Below are 18,546 nucleotides of genomic sequence, written 5' to 3' on the forward strand. Positions count from 1 at the left end.
TATGGTAGAATGCAATAAGTGTTCAAACACTCATTGACAATAATGATGTCATCTACCATTCTTGCTGAATCAACCTGTCCCGAAGGAAGTGTATCTTATAATGTTCGTCAAATATGTTTAAATTAAATATTTTTAAATCAAATATTGACAGGAATGTTCATATTTCAGCTTTTCACCATTGGGTTTGGGCCTCAATAACTCTTAGTTATGGAGTGTGGTTTTGTCAGTTTGATCTCACGGAATTTGCAGACAGCATCTATGTGCACAGAAACAGAATGATTCTGGCTGATAGAGGACTGGTGTGGAGCAAGTGTGGCATGAAATGGACTGTTTGCTTTTTTCCACAGTCTGCTGATTCGACCTGCAAACCCATTCCCCAACACCATGAGCAAAACCTATAAAAACACAGGGGCCTCCATAAAGATGACTCTGACATTTGCAAGCCGGAGAGGTCTTTGGCTTTGAGAGAGCCCAGTTCTATACTTATTACTTGTTCTGGGTATTTTTGGCTTCCACACTTGTTTCTGGTTAGAAAGTTAAAAACAAGGGTCTAAACACTGTTCACTTGGATAGTGAAAAACCTGTTCACTTTTTGCAGTGACCCTGGAAACAGAAGGGGAGTTCTTATAAATCACAAAGGAAAATAAATAACTTCACCCATGGAGGGAAAGAGACAGCTTGAGAAAAGGGACTTTGGAAAAAGGCTGTCTCTAGACAGCAGTCTCGTGGTAAGTACTAAATATTCATTTACCACTCTATATGTTTTGGCTTAAAATGCATTATTCTTTGACTGTTATTTCCTGAACCCTGTGCTTTTGAAACCTCTATTCCAGTTACCCCATTAGCAGTATCCCCTGGGATTTTGTTTCATTTATTTTTTACAGAGTCAAAAGCCAGTAAATTATTGGAATGTTTGTATAGTGTCTTAATAGGCAAATGTCATAATCTGTCAACATTATATATAATTACATTAATTCCAGCCGAAGTAGACTTTAACCTATACAAAAACACTACTGTACAGCTGATGCCAAGTGCTGAGCCTATATATAGTTGTTCCATCACCCATTTATCTTAACTTTGGGGGTAAGTTGAACAAGAATTCAATAGAGCTTCAAATATTGAAGAGCGAAGAAACTCTGAGATCTTCTTAGGTATGTAAATTAGTTTAATTGTCCATTAAACTTTCTTCTAAATGTTTTCATGCCGATGGGCATCGTTCTTAACTACCTGGCTGGGTTTGCTTTGTGTATGAGAATCTGATTTGTCCAAGAAAATAGACCAAGTCACTGGTTTCCGAGAGCTGGGCACCCTTTCACAGTCCGAGCTAAGATGCGCGGGTCACGCCTTCTGTCCTATGATGTGTGTGAACAGAGCAAGGAATCAGAGCAAACGCGTCCCTCCCTCCCCTTTTGCTCATGTACTGAGATAGAAATCAGCTTAGCTCCTTTGTTTGCATGTTGTGTAAGGATGTGCTTTATTTATTGTGTACTCCCAGCACCTGGCCCGGACTCTGGATCAGAGTAGGTGTCCAATAAAGTACTGGTTGCATTGATTTATCAGCTGCACTTTCCAGCTCTGCTGCTATAGATCTTACTCTGTCGATGTACAAATTAGCTCTTTACCCCGCAACTGCTGAGGTTTCATACCATAGACTGTTCACAGATGTGAGTTTCTGGGGATTGAGGAAAGGGCTGCCTTAAGCTTCTGGGTCTAGTTCTCGTTATTAGAGGCAACTCCTGCGTCTCTGCGGGCTGTGCGCCGAGCAGCAGACCTTAGAGGCTAAGAACTTGGGTGGTGGTGTCAGTTTTCCTCCCAGTGGTTACGTGCTCTCCTCATCTCTGAGGTCTTTCTGTCTCCAGGTAGAATAGAATGTAGTGAAAATTGTGTGTGTGCGTGTGTTTATATCTCTTCCTTTTGCCTTCTGGGGAATTAAGGTAAAAAGATAATTTCTCAGCCTCTCCTTTGACAATGAGAATACTTCCTATGTACCAACCTGCCATTGGGGTCTGTGTTAGGCCCAGGCAGGGGACAGAGATGCCCATGGAGCACAATATGAGCAGCACAGGAAAGGTTCTCACCACCCCAAAATATCATCCTGTTGATTAGGCCCTAATTCTGCCCTAAGTCCCAGAGACTATGCAAAGCCCCTATCAAAGCAGGCCTGCTAAGCTGTTTTCTTTCAATAACTCACAGTAGCACTCATCAATAAAAGATCTTGGATCAGTCCCAGGTGTCATCGGGATGAGCAGGGTTTTGCTGTGGGAATGGGTAAACAGAAGGACGCAGAATACTGAGTGCTGGAATGCAGGGTGGCTTAGGGCAAGTGGGAAAGGGAAGCAGATCAGCACAGAGGCACTGGGCACCTGAACATCAGAGGAAGGGGAAATGGTCTGAATGAGATCTTTGGCCACATTTCTATTTTGCCTAGTGATAGATTTGCTGGTGAGCGTAAATCAAAGCCTGTCGCATTACCAGTGCGAGCTGGAAGCCCCGAGCCGAGCGCGTTCCCGTCGGCATATGGCGCTACCCCAAGTCTTGTGGGGGCTGTGAATCTGTGTCTTGACTTACAGCATAAAAGAACACTGTGAAAACGAGAACTTGTTGCTTGGCGCCACCTACGAAACTTAATCCTGTTCAAGCTCCCTAAATGATGCCTGGGAGAGTTTTTACACCAGTGAAATATCTTTCTTGTTTCCTAGAGGCAGATGGAGTGTTACGTCTGCATGTGCGTATTGGGAAGCCACTGAGAAGGAACATGATCTGTGACTGTGTGGCCCAGTGCGTGCGGGGCTCCCATGCTAGTCAGGGTTACACTCTTAGGCTGGGAGATTGTAATTTCCCTCCACGTTAGTATCATGTTCCTCCCTCGTATAAGATACTGCTGCTGGGACCATGACAGCTAGAGTGCTCTTTTGACTTGGTTCTTTGCGCATGAGACCCATTGAGAGTCCCTTGAATGAAGTTTACTGTGAGTCTCGGGAAGAAAGGTAAAAGGCAGGAGGGGGTGAGATCAAAACTGACTGGTCTGTGAAGGACTTGAACCTAGACACGGCCTTCCTTTAGACTCCCTGCTGAAACCACGCAGATAGCTAGGCAAGGGGCACACAGGGATGATTCCGGAGAAGGGCTCAGGGAAATACAGAAAGAAAAAGCACAAGCATCTGGCATCCTGGGACTCACTCTTCCTTCCCAAGGTGTGCTTATTTTATTTTACTTCATTTTATCTTATGTTATTTTTATTATAATTTTTTTTCAGAGAGGGAGGAAAGAGGGGGAGAGAGAGGAACGTCAGTGAGAAAGGCTAAATTGGGAAGGGTTTATCCAGTCCCCTCACTTTGCAAAGGGAGTAGTTAATACTCAGCAAAGTTAAGTGCTTCTCCTGAGGTTGCACAACTAGGATACAACCAAGAGTGGAACCAAGGTTTCCTACCTGTCTCGTCAGTCCTTTGTCTCTCACTATGTGTATGGCACCCCAGCAAGAGAAGTGGTCCTTTCAGAAAACTGACAGAGGAAAGAAACATTAAATTCTTCAGTCTTGAAATCCCACTGCCATGATCATTAGGGCCCATATTTTTGAGAGTGAGAAGACCCAGAGGTAATTTCCACTTTCTGATTTTGCAGGAAAAAAATTCCTCATAATGGACTGCGAGAATAAGGTATTATTAACTTCATTACACTCTTTATTTTACGTAATCAAATCAGGAAGTGTCTAGTGGAAATGATAGCTCCCTTGCAGCAACTTTTAAATTTTTAGGCTGGAGGAACCACAGAGTAGAGAGACTCAGGCTCAGATTCTAAAAAACCTCCAACGGGGGCTGTGAGTTTGTGGTTCTTAGTCACAATTTTCATGACACAGGACGGTGGGAGAGAGTGACTGTGAGAGAGAGAGAGAGAGAGAGAGAGAGACTGTGTGTGTGTGTGTGTGTGTGTGTGTACGTGTGCTCTGGTAAAGCTGAACTATTCTTTGATGTTGATGTTCTTTTACCTGATAAATCATCGCTTTTAAGAAGAAAGTGACAGGTAAGTGAAACTGAAATGAGAAATATGTTTCAATGTGGGGGGTAAAGACCCTGAGAGCAAGACAAGTGACTGCAAGCGCCTCCTGCAGTCGGAGTGTGCCAGCCAGCTGCACGTTCCCGGCAGCACAGTCTTCTCTCGGATAGCAACAAAAATCGCCCCAGAAACCGAGGCCTCTCCTTGACCCAAAGCTGTTCAGCTCACTCCAGGATGATTTTTGATCAGAAAAAGTCAGCATTTCACACTGTGCCTTTTTATTTGCAGGAATCATTCCCAGGCTTCGTTCACAGCCATTTGACATGTGTTGCTATGACAGCGTTTAACTGATGAGAAGGCTGGGGAGCGAGTTATCTTTCTTACCAGCTCATATTTCAGTTGCAAACATTCTCTTTTAATTTGGGGAAAAATTACTCTTTGTTTTTAATCACAGGTGGGAGTAGCAGTTTCTCTTAGGAACGAGGCATTCTTTCCTGGTATACCCATTCCCTTCTCCCCCAGCGAAAGGAGAACAAATCGCTGGCTGTGCTGGGTCCTGGCTGCGACAGCACTGCAGGTGTGGGGGACTCGCAGGAGCAGGAACGGCCGCTCAGGCCCTTCAGTTCATCCCTCATCCTGTTGACGGTTTACATCCGAGTCATTAGAGTCATTAGGCCTTCCACAGCATGCGTTCATTAAGCCAATCAACACGCATCTTGGGAAGTCTGCTTCCTATTTTGGTGTTTCAGTAGCTGTGGGATGTGCTGGATAGCTGCCATTCTCTCCTCCAGACCCACTCCATCCCGTACCTGGCTGTGCGCCCCTGGGGGGGTAGCACGTGGCTCTTGTCGAAAGAACCTCTGGTTTTCTGGCATCTGGTTGGGTTTGGCCAGTGGGGGGACCTACAGGATATCAGAGGTTGGGAGGTGGAAGAGGTCAGGGTCATTGTTTTCCTGTTCCCTTCCTGCCTGGTCATGGACCACAGTGACTGGACTCCTCGGCCTCTGGTTACAGCTTTTGTTGGGTGACCCTCTCGCGTAGCCCGAGCTACAGCCATCACCCCAGCTCTCCCTGTGCTCTGGTTGGCACTTCTGCTCCCCACGCCCCTCAGGCTCCTTGGTACTAATGATTCCTGGGTGCTGCCAGCCCGTCTCATGTTACTTTGGTTTATGTGTGCCCACACTTTACTGAATAATTCCTTTACCAAGCTCTTCTCTATTGGATGTCTTGAGTGGCCATCTCGTTCCTGCAGGGCACCCCTGGCTGATAGAAGGAAATACTCCTCCTCTGTTTATAGTTTCTTCATGGAAGCAGGAAATGTAACATAACACGGAGGAGGTAGTGTGACGCTGAGTGCCAGGAGCTGGGGTCATTGTGGGAGGCAGTAAGGGGGGCCATGGGGGGCCTGTAGCTAGAGCTGTGCTTTGAAGCAGTGGGAAACATTTGGTAGGTGAGGATTGGGATGGGGGACAAGAAAGATGCAACCCAAGGATATGGTCCTATATCCCTGGTGACAACTCGTTTTATCGCCAAGTTATTTTTTCCCAGGGAAACTCCTTCCTTATATCAAATTGTGATAGTTTTATAGGTCACAGTGACTGGGCTAAGGGATGCCTAGATAGCTGGCAGCATGTTCTATCCAGTGATAGAGGGTGTGTGTGAGGGTGTGTCCGGAAGAGAGTAGCATAGACCGAGTAAAAAAGGTGGCCCTCACCTGTGGTGGGCATCATCTCATCTGTTGAGGCCTGAATGGAGCAAACAGGCAGAGGGTGGGCGAATTTGCTGTCTGCACGAGCTGGCGCACCCATCTTCGGCCCTCAGACCTTGGTTGTCCCGGTTCTTGCGCCCTTGGACTTGGACTGGGACTTATACCTGGTTCTTAGGCCTTGGTGTTTGGACTGGAACTATACCCCCAGCTTTCCTGGTCCTTCAGCTCAAAGGCATGTTATGGGACATTTCGGCCTCTATGATCACACAAGCCAGTCTCCAAGCAGGGCTCAGCAAAATCTGTAAAAGGCCAGAGTAAATATTTTAGCCTTTGCAGGTCAAATGAGCAGGTACAACTACCCAACTCTGCTGTTGTAGTAAGAGAACAGCCACAGACAATACACGAATAAATGGGTGTGACTTATGTTCCAATAAAACTTTATTTACAAAGATGGGCAGCGTGCTGGATTCTAAAAGATCTGCCCTCAGGACAGAAACAGAAGACTTGACAGTCCAGGTTCACTTTTCTAGAGCTCTAACTCTCTGAGTAGTGGCTTGTGTCTACCCTCAGGGCATGCGATCTGCCCAGGCAGGTAAAGGAACAGGTTTAGGCTGTTGAGCAAAGATGCTTGGACCCAAGTGGCAAGAGGTTGATCAAAGGGAAATAGATTAGAAGCTCAAAACTCGGCTGAGACTTTTTCTAAACACAAAATAGGGGCATGGTGAGTGTTGCTCAGTGCAGCCAGTAGACTGTGAAAACTAAGGAAAATATCTGAATCTTGTAGTGCTTCAGGCATGCTTGTGGTCTTTACTCTCTCAGTGCTGTACCTAGACAGCCCCTCACCAGGGGATGCTCTACAGAGCACAGACTACCAGCTTGCTAGAGAAGGCATCTAGCTATCAAATCCCAGCTGCCTTTGACCTTTCTGCTACATAAAGTCTGGTTTCTCATTGCCCTTGACCATCGGGCACAGGCCAAGCTGCCCTGTGGAAAGCCTGACCTTCGTTCTTTTGGTATCAGGTTTAAGATTTCCCAAGTAAGCATCGGGGAGGAGAGTCAAGGAAGGAGAGGGAGCTTTTAATTCCACAGCTGCATCACTGCCACTAACAGGGCTGCTATCCCAGCCGTTTCCTAGGCACCCTAAGAGGAGCAGAGGCCGTGCGCTGGAGCCAGGCGTTGGGAGGGTGTGGTGGTGGTTGAGGATCCAGCCAAGGCCCATTTTGGAAAAAAGCAACAAATGGAGGAAAGATCAGCTTTAGTCTAGGTTAGCAACCTTCCCAAAGTGGCATGGTGAATCTTTGACTGCTCTCCCTCAAAAGTGGGAAGTGGTAGAGTTAGAAAAGCGTCAGATTCTTAAGTAAATACTTACCCATGGAATCTGCTCACCAGCCTACCTTAGCCCATCATGGCAGGTCAGGAAAATGCTGGAGAAATGTCTTGTGGAGCTGCCTTCTAGTGTGGCACAGATCCCTGGGGACTATGGGTACGGTTGGGGCAGATGGGCTGAGAGAAGGCAGGGGAGGCTTGGCCAGGTGGGCACAGCCCACAATACCTGGTTGCTAAGGGTCGTAATAGGGCTCCAGCCAAGCAGGAAGAGATCGGAACACAACAAGAACAGTGCTGGAGACTTGAGCAACGCTGCTACTGAGGATGGAGTCTGAATGGAGGGCAGGCCAGAGGAGCAGAAGCAGAATAGGCCCAAGCTGTGAGCACAGAGCATGTCACCAGTGAGGGCCGACAGAGGCTGACATCGCACCCATTTCAGCAGACAGCTCAGCATGTTCAGGCAGAGACTCAGGTGCTGAGCTTAGCCCAGGAGGCTTCCTTGTCTTAGTAATAACAGCTGAGATTTATCGAGGGTTACTCTGTGCCAGGCACTCTGCTCGATGCTTTCGATGGAAACTGTCATTTAATACTTATGACAACCCTTTAAGGTACGAACTCTATTCCTATTTTACAAATGAGAAATCTGAAGCTTAACAAGTTAATTAACTTCCTCAAGGCTATGGAACTGGTGAGTGATAGAGCTGGGATTTCAGCTCGGGTCTGGCTCCAGACTGGGCTGCCCCTGTGCAGCCAGCATCTCGGCGGCAGAAAGCATTTCTGTCCCAGGAATGGGGAGGGAGCCCCTCGCGTGGTGTTTCCTAGTCTTGGGGAGCCCCAGCCTCCGCGGGGCTCGGTTTACATGCATATTAACACAGTGGCCATATTTCTGCCCACCGATGAGAGAGGCCAGGCTGATTTCACAAAATAATTTCAAGGGAGGTGGGAGGGGGAAGTTTTACAAAGAAGAAAGAAGGTACATGTTGGAACTTGGTCTAGGCCTGATTTCTGGCCCTGTGCTGCTTCTGATTAACCAGGTCTTGAAACCAACTTATGTAGAGACTGAAGTTTGTAATAGTTGTGCATATATATACATATGTAATGTATATGTATATATATATAATGTAATGTCTGTAATTATAGTTTTATCCACATGAGGACTGATTGTGGTGCGCGTACAAGGTGGGATTATTGACTAGACTGGGGGTAGAGTCGGGAGGCACTGGCGAGCGATGGGGCATATCCAGAGTATGGCCACATGCCCCCCAGCATGCCGTGCGGTCCATGACTTGAGTGATGGTCCTACCAGATGGCTGCACATTCTCTTGGCTGAGCCACTGGCTGATGGAGGTGGGTGAGGAGCCAACATCATTTCCCATGAGGAGATTTTCTTCAAATTGCCATTTGTTTGCTTGCCACTTGCAACTGGTGCTTCCCCTCTGATGTTGCCCGAAGGAATGTCTGCCTTCATTATGGTGATGGCTTCCTGATGACTCTTCTTTCCCCTTTTTACTTTCTTCCTCTCATCATTGAAAATAAGGCAGACTCATCATAACCATAGCTTCCAGAGTTCTGATTAAAATGCCGTTTCCTGAGCTGCCCTAATCCTTCTGCCTTTGTCACTGCACTTACCACGTTGTCACATATCTGTCTACTCTAGAGCAGTTTCTCAGTCAAGGCACTGTTGGCATTTTGGACCCCGCATGTGTATGTATGTGTGTGTGTGTGTGCGTATATATTTTTTTTTAATTATTTTTTTTTTTGGAAGAGGACTGTCCTGTGCCTTGTAGGATGTTTAGCAGCATCCCTGGCCACTACCTGCTGGATGCTGATAGCACCCTCCCCTAGTTGTGACAACCAAAACTGTCCCCAGACATTACCCGATGTCCCTTAGGCAGCAACATCAGCCTTAACGGAGCTGAACCATAAGCTCCCAGAGGACATGAGCCATGTCATACTCACATTTGTGTCCCTAAAGTCTGACACGTAGAAAACACTCAGTGAAATGAGTGGACGAGTGAGTGAACTTAGCAGTGAGTTCATGAGCTGAGCACATACTAGCAGGTGGTACTGGATGTGGCGTCAGGGAGAACTACCTGGAGAGGCCCTGAAGGCTGGTTGGGAAGGTTGGACAGGGTAGATGATGCCCTGCTTTTCACTTTTGTCCAAGGATGATTCTAGTGTGTGTAAAGACTTGTTTTACATCAGAGATTGTTAACATGGGTTCCGGGCCCTCTTGAGTCTCAAGATGTTTGATAAATTTATGAAAATATTTTGGGGGTTTTGAATTCTCTGAAATAAATCGTATTAGATTTTTTGTGCATATGTGCATTTTTCTGGGGAGTGAGTCCATAGGTGTAGTCAGATTCTCAATGGTACCTGTGACCCCAAAATGGTTAGGTAGCTTTATCTGCCATTAGTCTAGCAAGCCTAGCCCATAGCACCTGTACACAAATGGCGTCCCTTGCCCAGGTCACAGACCAGGGTCTCAGCAGCACCTGGCTCATCGTCTGAACTCAGGTGCTGCAGGGACTGCTGACTCCCTGCCTCACATGTAGCTCTGTGCACACGTGGGGTTTCAGAGATCATGGAATCAAAATAGGAACTGGAAACATTTTGAAAGCCCTTTGCAAAAGCTGTTACTGATCGATGATGAAATGATGCTGCTTTGATAGCAGAAATAAGTGCAAATGAGCAGAGATATTTGCTTGACATGTTCTGTGTTTCCTTAGGGCTGAGAGATCTGATTGTCATTCTCCTGTTGTCTCTCAACAATGGGACTCATCAGATCATACAAGTTTCCATGGCAACTGAGATCCTTGCATCTCCTCTGGCAATCTAAGATCGTCCCATGGCTGACTCTCTAGTGCTTTATCCATAACAAGAGGTAGAGCTTTCATTGATTCCTTGGAAGCGGCTCCTCAAACCCAGGAGGCCCCTGGGTGTTCTCACTGACAGGTGCCTGCTCTTCTTTCTAGAGTTGCTAATTGATCAGCTCAGTAGTTGAACACCTACTAGGTTTAAAGCCCTGTGAAGTGCTAGAAGTGAAGGCCTAAGTGGGTACTAAGAAATGCAAAGCATGATTTCTGCTTTACAAAGCTTTTTTAAAATGTGGTTACATATTCACAAATCATAGCACTATAATACCAGCAGGTACACAGTGGTGCGGACAAGAATGATGGGATCTATAAAAAGGAGTTTGCTTTTCTGGCTGTATTGATCAGGGTGGGCTTCCCCAAGGAAGAGAGCTTTCATATCCCCCTCTAGGAAATTGGTCTAGATTTAATCTATAGTATCCCTGAGTTCCCTGAAGCAGAAATTTATTGAGAAAATCACCGTGTCTTAAAATAATCGTGTATGACGCTAAGGTACCTGGCTTATACTTGAGGAATTGCTGAGACCCTAAGAAAGCTCCACTGTAATCCTGAATTATTGTCTTAACTTTCCTCCTGTCCCCTGTAGCCGCTGCCCCCCCCTCCCCCCCACACACACATACTGTCTGTTACTATTCTCTCATCCGTACTTCTGGTGTGTGGAGAATGCATCTCAAGACTAAGTCACGTTGATTTCCTCTCTTCTCATTCCTTTATCAGTTGTGTTATATCGCCTATATTTCAGCAGCCTTTCTCACACTAATTTACTGTACTCTAGTTCATCATTATCAGTTAATATTTATTAAGCATCTACAGGGTTCATGGCTGTGAATTGGGCCGTATTTTCATTACTTTCATCATTATCAGTTAATATTTATTAAGCACCTACAGGGCTCATGGCTGTGAACTGGGCCGTATTTTCAGTTGCCATCTCCCATTGCCTGGGCTCAGCTGAGCCAGTGTTTAGGATCTTTCTGCCAGCTTTCTATTCATGTGACAGGCCTCATATTCATTCCAACTTCAATTAATATTTCACAAGCATACCCAGGGGCCACTGTATTAAAACGCTTCACTTAACCCCAGATGCACTTCCTCCCTTCCATCCCTCTCATGTACCAATTCTGAAGTTCTCTCCTGACATGGATCCCACTTCTCTGGGCTGCTTTCTATAGGACCAGACCGTGGTTCCTCCTGGTTCCTTCACATTCCAGGCAATTCAGATGTTTCTCCTCATAAATCTCGGTTCCTTCACTAGGCCTAATGGATCAGAATTGTCCATTTCTGAAGATGCCTCTGAGGCTTGCCTGCCTTCTGTCTTTCAGCACCTTTCTGGTTCTTAGTTATAAGCAATTGTCTTCAGCTTGGTAGGTTTCCTAATACGATTAATTGATTGACTGCTCTTATGCACATAGATGTGTGGAGGAAATGAAATCATTTGGTCTGGTAAATTCTGGGACCCATCTGTCAGAACCAGCAGATAAGTAGGCTCAGGGCCTGTTGCCCTTTTTGTGAGGAGGAACTTTTTTCAGAGGCCTGCCATCCCTCAAAATGAGGAGGCCGCGAAGGCTGGCCATAACCCAGTGTGGGTGGGCACAGGCTGAGCAGGAATTCCTTGAAGGTGTCAACTCTGTGTGACCCATCTGGCTCATGCTGTCCTTCCCTCCTCACTGAGCACAGTCCCAGCTGACTGGCAGTGGGAGGTATTTGGAGATCTGGGCCAACTTTGGGGCTCTGCTGGTAGGTCCCTGAGGCAGACTGACCTAGTTGCTACCCAGTGAGGTGTAGCAAGGAGGAAGTGGAGGTAGGAGAGAGCCAGATCTGTTGTAGTTAGCATGCCTTGTCCTCCTAGGAGGACCGGAATAACTTTCCATAGTTTTGCCTACAAAGATTACATCAATAGTATTGTTCCCTCATTTGCTGCATCAGTGGAGGTCCTAGGAGACAGAGGGCACACTCAAGCAAGGTGATGGAGAAGCACTTAATAAAGGGCCTTTACAGAGGGGTGGCAGGATGTAAGGAAGTCAACCAGGTAAGAGTGCAGCACCCTGAGGCTATGAACAGTGGCCACAAAACCATGTGGCCATAGGGGAGAGCTACTGGTGGAAATGTCACCTTAGGTGAAGGGATGCAGTCAACCAGTGGGGAATATGACATGAAAACTCCCACTCTCCAGGGCCCTGCTGGCACCTGCCATTTGCTGAACCCAATAGGAAGCCAGAGGGAAAGGAGCCCACATAGCACCGTGGGGCCCAGAGCAGGGTAGAGTAGGGTGGAGAGTGCTTGTGTTGGGCCAACAGACTGCATCCAGCCCACTGATTCTGTATAATATACACCCCACCTAGCCCTGCTCTTCTCACATTTCTAGAATGAGAAGAAAACAGGATCCTAAGTCAGACTAGTTTAGTATTTATATATTATTAGATATGTGTTCTATGTGTTGCTTTGGTATGAACAGAACTATATGTTGCGACACCTTCACAACACACATCTCATTCAACCAGGGACATGGCCTTCTCCGAGAGGTCCTGATAGAAATGCCCAGTGCAGGGCTATGTGGTGGGATGGCTGGAGTGTACTGTGGGGCGCGGATCCTGCATGAGACTCCAAATACGTGCAGTTGAACTTGAAGCGAACCCTTTAGTAGATGGAGGGCCTTCAACAAGTTTCTCTCTCTGAGTCTCTGAGGCCTCAGTAGTGCGGTTGCCATGAGGGTGAAGTAAGTAAAGATCACGCTGTTCTCATGGCAGTGATGCAGCTGTAGCTGCTAAACTCCAACTCATCACAAAGACAAGCAGCCGTGGCAGCTCCGGGGAGCAGGTCCTGAGAGCCTGCTGTGGGCAGGACCCTCGCTTTAAAGGCTTCAGTGGACGTGGATTCCACAGAACGCAGGGGAAAGAACACGGGCTGGCTGGAGAAGCAGCCCGAACTGGGTTTGAATCGCAGCCTTCCAGCACTGCCTGGCCTGCGTGAGCGTGGCCGCTGTACTTTACCTTCTCTGAGCCTCTCTGTCTCTCCGTGAAGAGGTGATAATGTCTTACTCAGAGGGCGGCTGGGACAGTTAAGGGAAAGACCTCAGTTAGAGCACACAGCGTCCGCCTGGCATGCGGTCTCCTCTTCCGCACCGAAAATATGTGAAGCCACTAGCGTGCAGCCCAGATGGCAGCTTTCTTTGTCTGCGGGTGGAAGGAGACATTCAGAAAATATATTCTTTTTAATGCTGGGTTTGCAGATATTCATATATGATGTTTAAAACTGAATGGTACAGCATGATGCTATCACCCAGAGTGTTCACCAGGTGCTAACTACAGGGTGTGTCTGACCAAACCTTTGGATTCCTTTCTTCTTAGTCCAGTGGCTCAGTAGTTGCCTGTTAAAGAGCTGTACTCCAGACCTGTCTATGCAGAGCATTATATTTTTTCTGGAACTTTTGGCCTTCTGCTCTCACCCTTGAAGCCCAGCCAGTGTCTATTTATAACAGGCAGTTTTCTTCCAAAGGCTTCCAGAAGGGCCCAGAGCCTTCCAAGCAAGTGCACAATGACTCCCTGTGCACAGGGCTTGCTGGGTCTCTGCCCCAGGCCCAGTGCCCCTGATAGAATCAGGCTGGAGACTGGGCTGCAGAGCCCTCCTTTGTTTGTCTGATGCCTTCAATTGCTTTGAGCTGTGCCAGCTTGGAGCAGTGGGAGATGAGATTTGGAGAAGGGGCTGGGGATCACTTCCCATGTGACTCTCTCTTTACTTCGATGGGGGAAGACAGACTCTGAGGGGTCGAAGCGGGAAAGATTTCCACGACATAAAGAGAATGAAAGAGGAAACAGGGTCCCAGTGGCCTCTTGCCAGGCCCCAGGAATGCGCCAACCCTGGGAATTGGCCCCTGGCCAGACTTCTCAGAGGCTGCTGACTTGGGAAAACTGGCTCTCTGGCTGCTGCCAAGAATACAGACAATGGTCTTTTGGATATTTCACTTTTGAAAGTTCGGCTTTTGTTTTATTATCACCAAAGGTAACGTTTATTGCGCACCTATGTATGCATGCCAAAAGATAAAATGCGTGATTGGGAGTCGGTGTAACTTAAACTGAGCAGAAATACTAGGCCCTTATATAATATTTACAGCCTGCTTCTAATTAGGACCTAAGCTTTTGCTTGGGCAAGTTGCTACCTTAGATGTGAGCACAAGTGGTGCTGAACTTCTAGAATAAAAATTAGTTTTTAAGAGCTTAAGTGAGCTGTATTATGTCACCTGAAAGGACTGACATGAATGGAACCAGCTTATTCATTGTCATTGAGTTCGGACAGGAGTCTGAGAGAATGAAGTACAGAACTGGCATCCTCTGGGGAAGTGAAGAGACTAAGATCGAGCTGTTGGTTCAGGATAGAGTAGCCCTGACATGTATAAACACTGAATTCTGGGATGGGAAAGGAGGCCAATTATACACTCTCCTCAGTGTGGCATCATTTAGTGTGAAATGATGATGACAATGTTATTGAAAAATCAGATGATCTTAAGATATTCCATTTAAAAAAATGTTTTTGTTGATTATAGAGAGAGAAGAGAGAGGGAGAGAGAGAAACATAAAATGAGAGAAACATCGATGGGCTGCCTCCTGCATGCCCCCTACTGGCATTCCCTCAACCCAGGCATGTGCCCTGACCAGGAAGCAAACCAGCAGCCTCTCAGTGCACGGGGCAGGGACGACCCTCAACCAACTGAGCCATACTGGCCAAGGCTCCATATGTTTTTTTGTTCCCTTTTGAATAAGTGCTATTGATAATAACAATAATAGCAACTAACATTTTAGAGTATTTAATGTATAAATGGTGCTGGACTTAAATATTTTATTTATATTAGCTCATTTAATTTTCACAACTTTACAGGGAGATACTGTACTATAATATTCCCGTTATACAGATGAAGAAACTGAGGCTCAGAAATTAAATAATTTGTCCAAAATAACTTGACTAGTAAACACTGAGGTCTGTCTTACCACAAAGCTCAGGCTGCTAACACCTGCACCATCCCCATGAATCTTCAACTCATTCCAAGGTGAGAGGAGCATGCCTGTCTGCTTTAACCAGTGAGGTTCCTGGCTTCCCTTTCCCATGGTGATGGGGTTGGCTACTCCCAGGATGCCATCTTCTCTAGGGTGCAGCACCGTAGCTTCAGTGACCATTTTATAGTGGCTCTTCTCACAGCGGTTAGTTCCTCCTGGGCTTGGAGCCCTTTATTCAAATAACAGTGGCCTCCCTCATGCGTAGAAGCTTCCTTGGCTCTGCGATGAGGGGTCCTGCCAGGATTCTGAGCAGCGGGAGGTTGGGGAAGGCTTCTCTGAAGCAGTATGGAAGCAGTTCCGGCCTGCACCCCTGCAGCTGATGCTCCCCTTTCCCCATTTTAAGAAAGTCCTATTTAGGAATCCAGATTTATATAAAAGCTGCATCAGGGGTTGCTTTTTCTCTTTCCAGAGAGATTCTTCACATGACAGAGGACTTACCAGAGATCTCTTTAAATAGATTTTAATGCATTTTAAATTGAATTTAAGTTTCAAAATTCGATTCGCACTAGTAGTTTCCCATGGAGCTAAATGTTCAACATCAGACCTTTTTTTTTTTTGTGATGGAAAACAGATCACAGATGATATTTTGGGTTGAGGCGCTTTCCCCAGGAGCACCAAGGGGCCTGGAAAGCCTGTCCTGGGGGCATGGAGGGAGTTTTCCCTCAGGAGACGAAGATGAGGGTCACAGCCAGGACTCCCAGGCCCCGGCTCCTCCCTGGAGGTGTCTTTCTTCCTTTCTGCACTATTTTTTTCAATTACCCTTGACTTTCAATATTGTTTTATGTTAGTTTCAGGTGTACAGGTCAGTGGTGAGATGATGATATAATTTACAAGGCGATCCCCCCGATAATTCTGGTACCCACCTGGCACCATACAAAGTGATTATAATCTTTCTTCACTCTTGACAGCTCGGGGAGGGATGATCCACAGCGTGTCCTGTCATAAAGAGAGGAGTGTCCTGCAGGTAACCAGAGGGACTCACACATCATACCCTCCCCCGGCGCATCTCGGAAGGACTGTTCTGGCCTGTGAGCCCATAAACGTTCTCCCATTAAACATCTGACAGATGAAAGAGATAGCAGAGGGAGGGAAAGGAACTTAGACGTAGAGTATTGGCTGCTGGTAACAGTCAGGTGCCACACAGACCCATTGTGCGTATGTTGCACTGTCCTGTATTCAACAGATGTCTGCTGTGCTCGGCTCTTCACAGAATTCTGTGGCGAACATGACAGCTGATGTCCTCCTCTCGTGATGCTACCGTTCAAATAATTCTCCCCGCAACCCGTGGTGCATCTGTCACGACTCTCCTTTTAGAGATGTGGAAACCGAGGCTCAGAGGGCTTAAATAACTTCCCCCAAGTCACATAGGGTGGTAAGAGTCGGCACTGAGTTTCTGAATCCTGAAACTCCTGCGCAACTTTGACCAAAAGCCAGTTTCTTGGTTTTTCTGTTCACATACTATTTGTAGCCCTGAATTAAGGGTCAGATCGGGAATTGAGCATATTGGGAAATAAGAAAAGAGAACTTGTCTTAAATGAGGAATTAACTAGAATGGGCCAGGAGCAGGCTGATAGTTCATCCTTTCTCCTATGCGGCTCCCAGATCCCAATGGGAGATGAGAAACATAAAAACTGCTTATCAGCGAGAGCATCGCCGTGCAAGCCGCATATTTGGTGTTCAGAGTCCTTTGCCCCAAGAGATCAGCTAAAGGTCACTGCCCCCGTTGATAAGCGTATTGCTCAGGTCTCCTGAGAGAGGGAAATGAACTGGCTCCTAGAAATGACGTACAGTTGTTAGTGTCATAAAATGTGCACTCTCAGCTCTGTTACTGACTGGCTGTGTGCTCTGCTCAAGTCCTTTGACTTTATCTGAGCTTCCGCTTTCTTGACTTTTTTAAGGATCAAGTGACACTTGAGCCAAAAAAAAAAAAAAAAGATTGAGAAAGTTAAAAATGATGCCACAGTAACAATGAGGACTGTGGTAATGAGAGAACGAGAACAAGGAGCGGGGGCTTTGACCTGTTCCAGTTCCACCCAGGGCCAGGTGGAGGGGAGCACTGGGCCATGATCCCTGAATGGCTGGGTGGGGGGAAAAATGAGTAACAGTCACTCTGTTGAAGTAAAAACAGAGTTATCGCTGGTGGCACGGGCTCTGTTGCTTTTATGCATGTCTCTGCCACTGAGTAAAATTTTATCCTAGCGAGGACTGTGGGTGATCCACACACACTCCTGGTTACCCAGAGGCGCGGGCTCCCCCTGCCTGCGGGCGGGACCTGGGGACCTTCCCCTGCCTGCCCTTGCGCGGAGCCGGGACCAGCAGCCACCTTCAAGGCCCCGGCTCCACAGGGAAGCTTCATGACGTCTCAGACACAGTTGGAAGCTTAGCATTCATTTACTGATTGGTCAGATATCATCGAGCACCTCATGTTCACGGCACTGTGCTCCTATTAGAATCTTTAAAATTATAGCTATTTTAAAAATTCAGCATTTTTTTTTTTCTTTGAATTTTTGCAATGCTTCCTTCTGAGCTCTGGCGACAGCTCCTGGGGGAAGCCCCCAGATGGAAGTCAGAGGGGCTTAGAGCGCGTGCTTGAAGAGCTGCGTTCAGGAGCCCGCCCGTCCTGGCCCTTGTGACTGTCAAGGGTATAATGTGGCTGTGACAGAGAGAGGAAAGAGGGTAGAGCACTGAGCCAGTCTTGAGACTGGAATCGCTGTCTAGAGACGGGCAGTAACTCTTTGGCCAAAGGAAAAGTGATCAAACAACAACAACAACAACAAACACACACACACACACACACACACACACACACACACACACACACCCCGCATTCCAATAAATGGATCCAATTTCTTCTCTGCACCCTCGGCCCTCCAGTCGGCCAGCATTTATGGGATGTCCCAGAATGAAAACGGACCCATGGCCCGTGATGTCTGTGGCTGAGGGTTAGCAAAAGGCCGCTGAGACAGCAGATTGCAAACCAAGCCTTATGTTTTCTGGATAAATCCAGTGTGTTTGGGGAAAGGCACATAGGAACCCGGTGAGGATATGTGCACGTGGGCCAGACGGAGCCATCGTGGAGCTTTGAGATGTGGGGGAAACCCAAGGCCAGGCACCAAAGCAGGGGACGTTGCGGTTCCCGCAAGCGCCGGAGGCAAACGGGCCCCCAGAAATCTAAGGGCGCGCCCTTTAGGCCACCGCTGCGTGCCGAGCATTGGCTGTTGATGCCACTTTCGGATTTTGTAGTTAGTGCTCTTGTCACATTTTTCAGATTTTCCCAGGAGGACTGGAAAATGAGAAGGTGCCAGTTGATGATATTTCTTGAAACTAATTATCTGAGCGAATTCATGGAAAATTGAATGGACTAAGGTTCACACTTGAACAAGATTCACTGTCATCCATTACAGTGTCCAGATGGGTCTGTTAAAAAAGTGAATAATTTAGCTGTTTCTACTAGTAACCAGTGAGATGTGAACATCAGAACTCATCAAATCAAGGTTTCTCTGTCCATGTTCCTTTTAGACACACCTAATAAATTGACTAAATAAACAACTTTAATCCTTAGTATATAATTAAAATGCCTGAGCTCTCTATTCTTACTCTA

The 18,546-nt window shown here is 46.9% G+C and overlaps 1 protein-coding gene across 6 annotated transcripts in view; it reads left to right on the top strand.

Annotated features, from left to right (window-relative positions):
* The window catches only part of NCKAP5 (NCK associated protein 5), an 883,253-nt gene that overhangs the window by 138,927 nt on the left and 725,780 nt on the right, over positions 1 to 18,546 (top strand). For 5 of the 6 annotated variants that reach the window (XM_087819892.1, XM_087819896.1, XM_087819894.1 and 2 more), the window contains exon 2: positions 599 to 728. In XM_087819892.1, the coding sequence (XP_087676018.1) occupies positions 660 to 728 (69 nt within the window). In that variant the 5' untranslated portion in view covers positions 599 to 659. Of the gene's footprint in view, positions 1 to 598; positions 729 to 1,026; positions 1,152 to 18,546 lie in introns of those variants that run through there. The other variant, XM_087819893.1, reaches the window with a different exon arrangement.

Source organism: Miniopterus natalensis, chromosome 8, assembly GCF_054644295.1.
Source record: "Miniopterus natalensis isolate mMinNat1 chromosome 8, mMinNat1.hap1, whole genome shotgun sequence".
NCBI classification, from domain to species: domain Eukaryota; kingdom Metazoa; phylum Chordata; class Mammalia; order Chiroptera; family Miniopteridae; genus Miniopterus; species Miniopterus natalensis.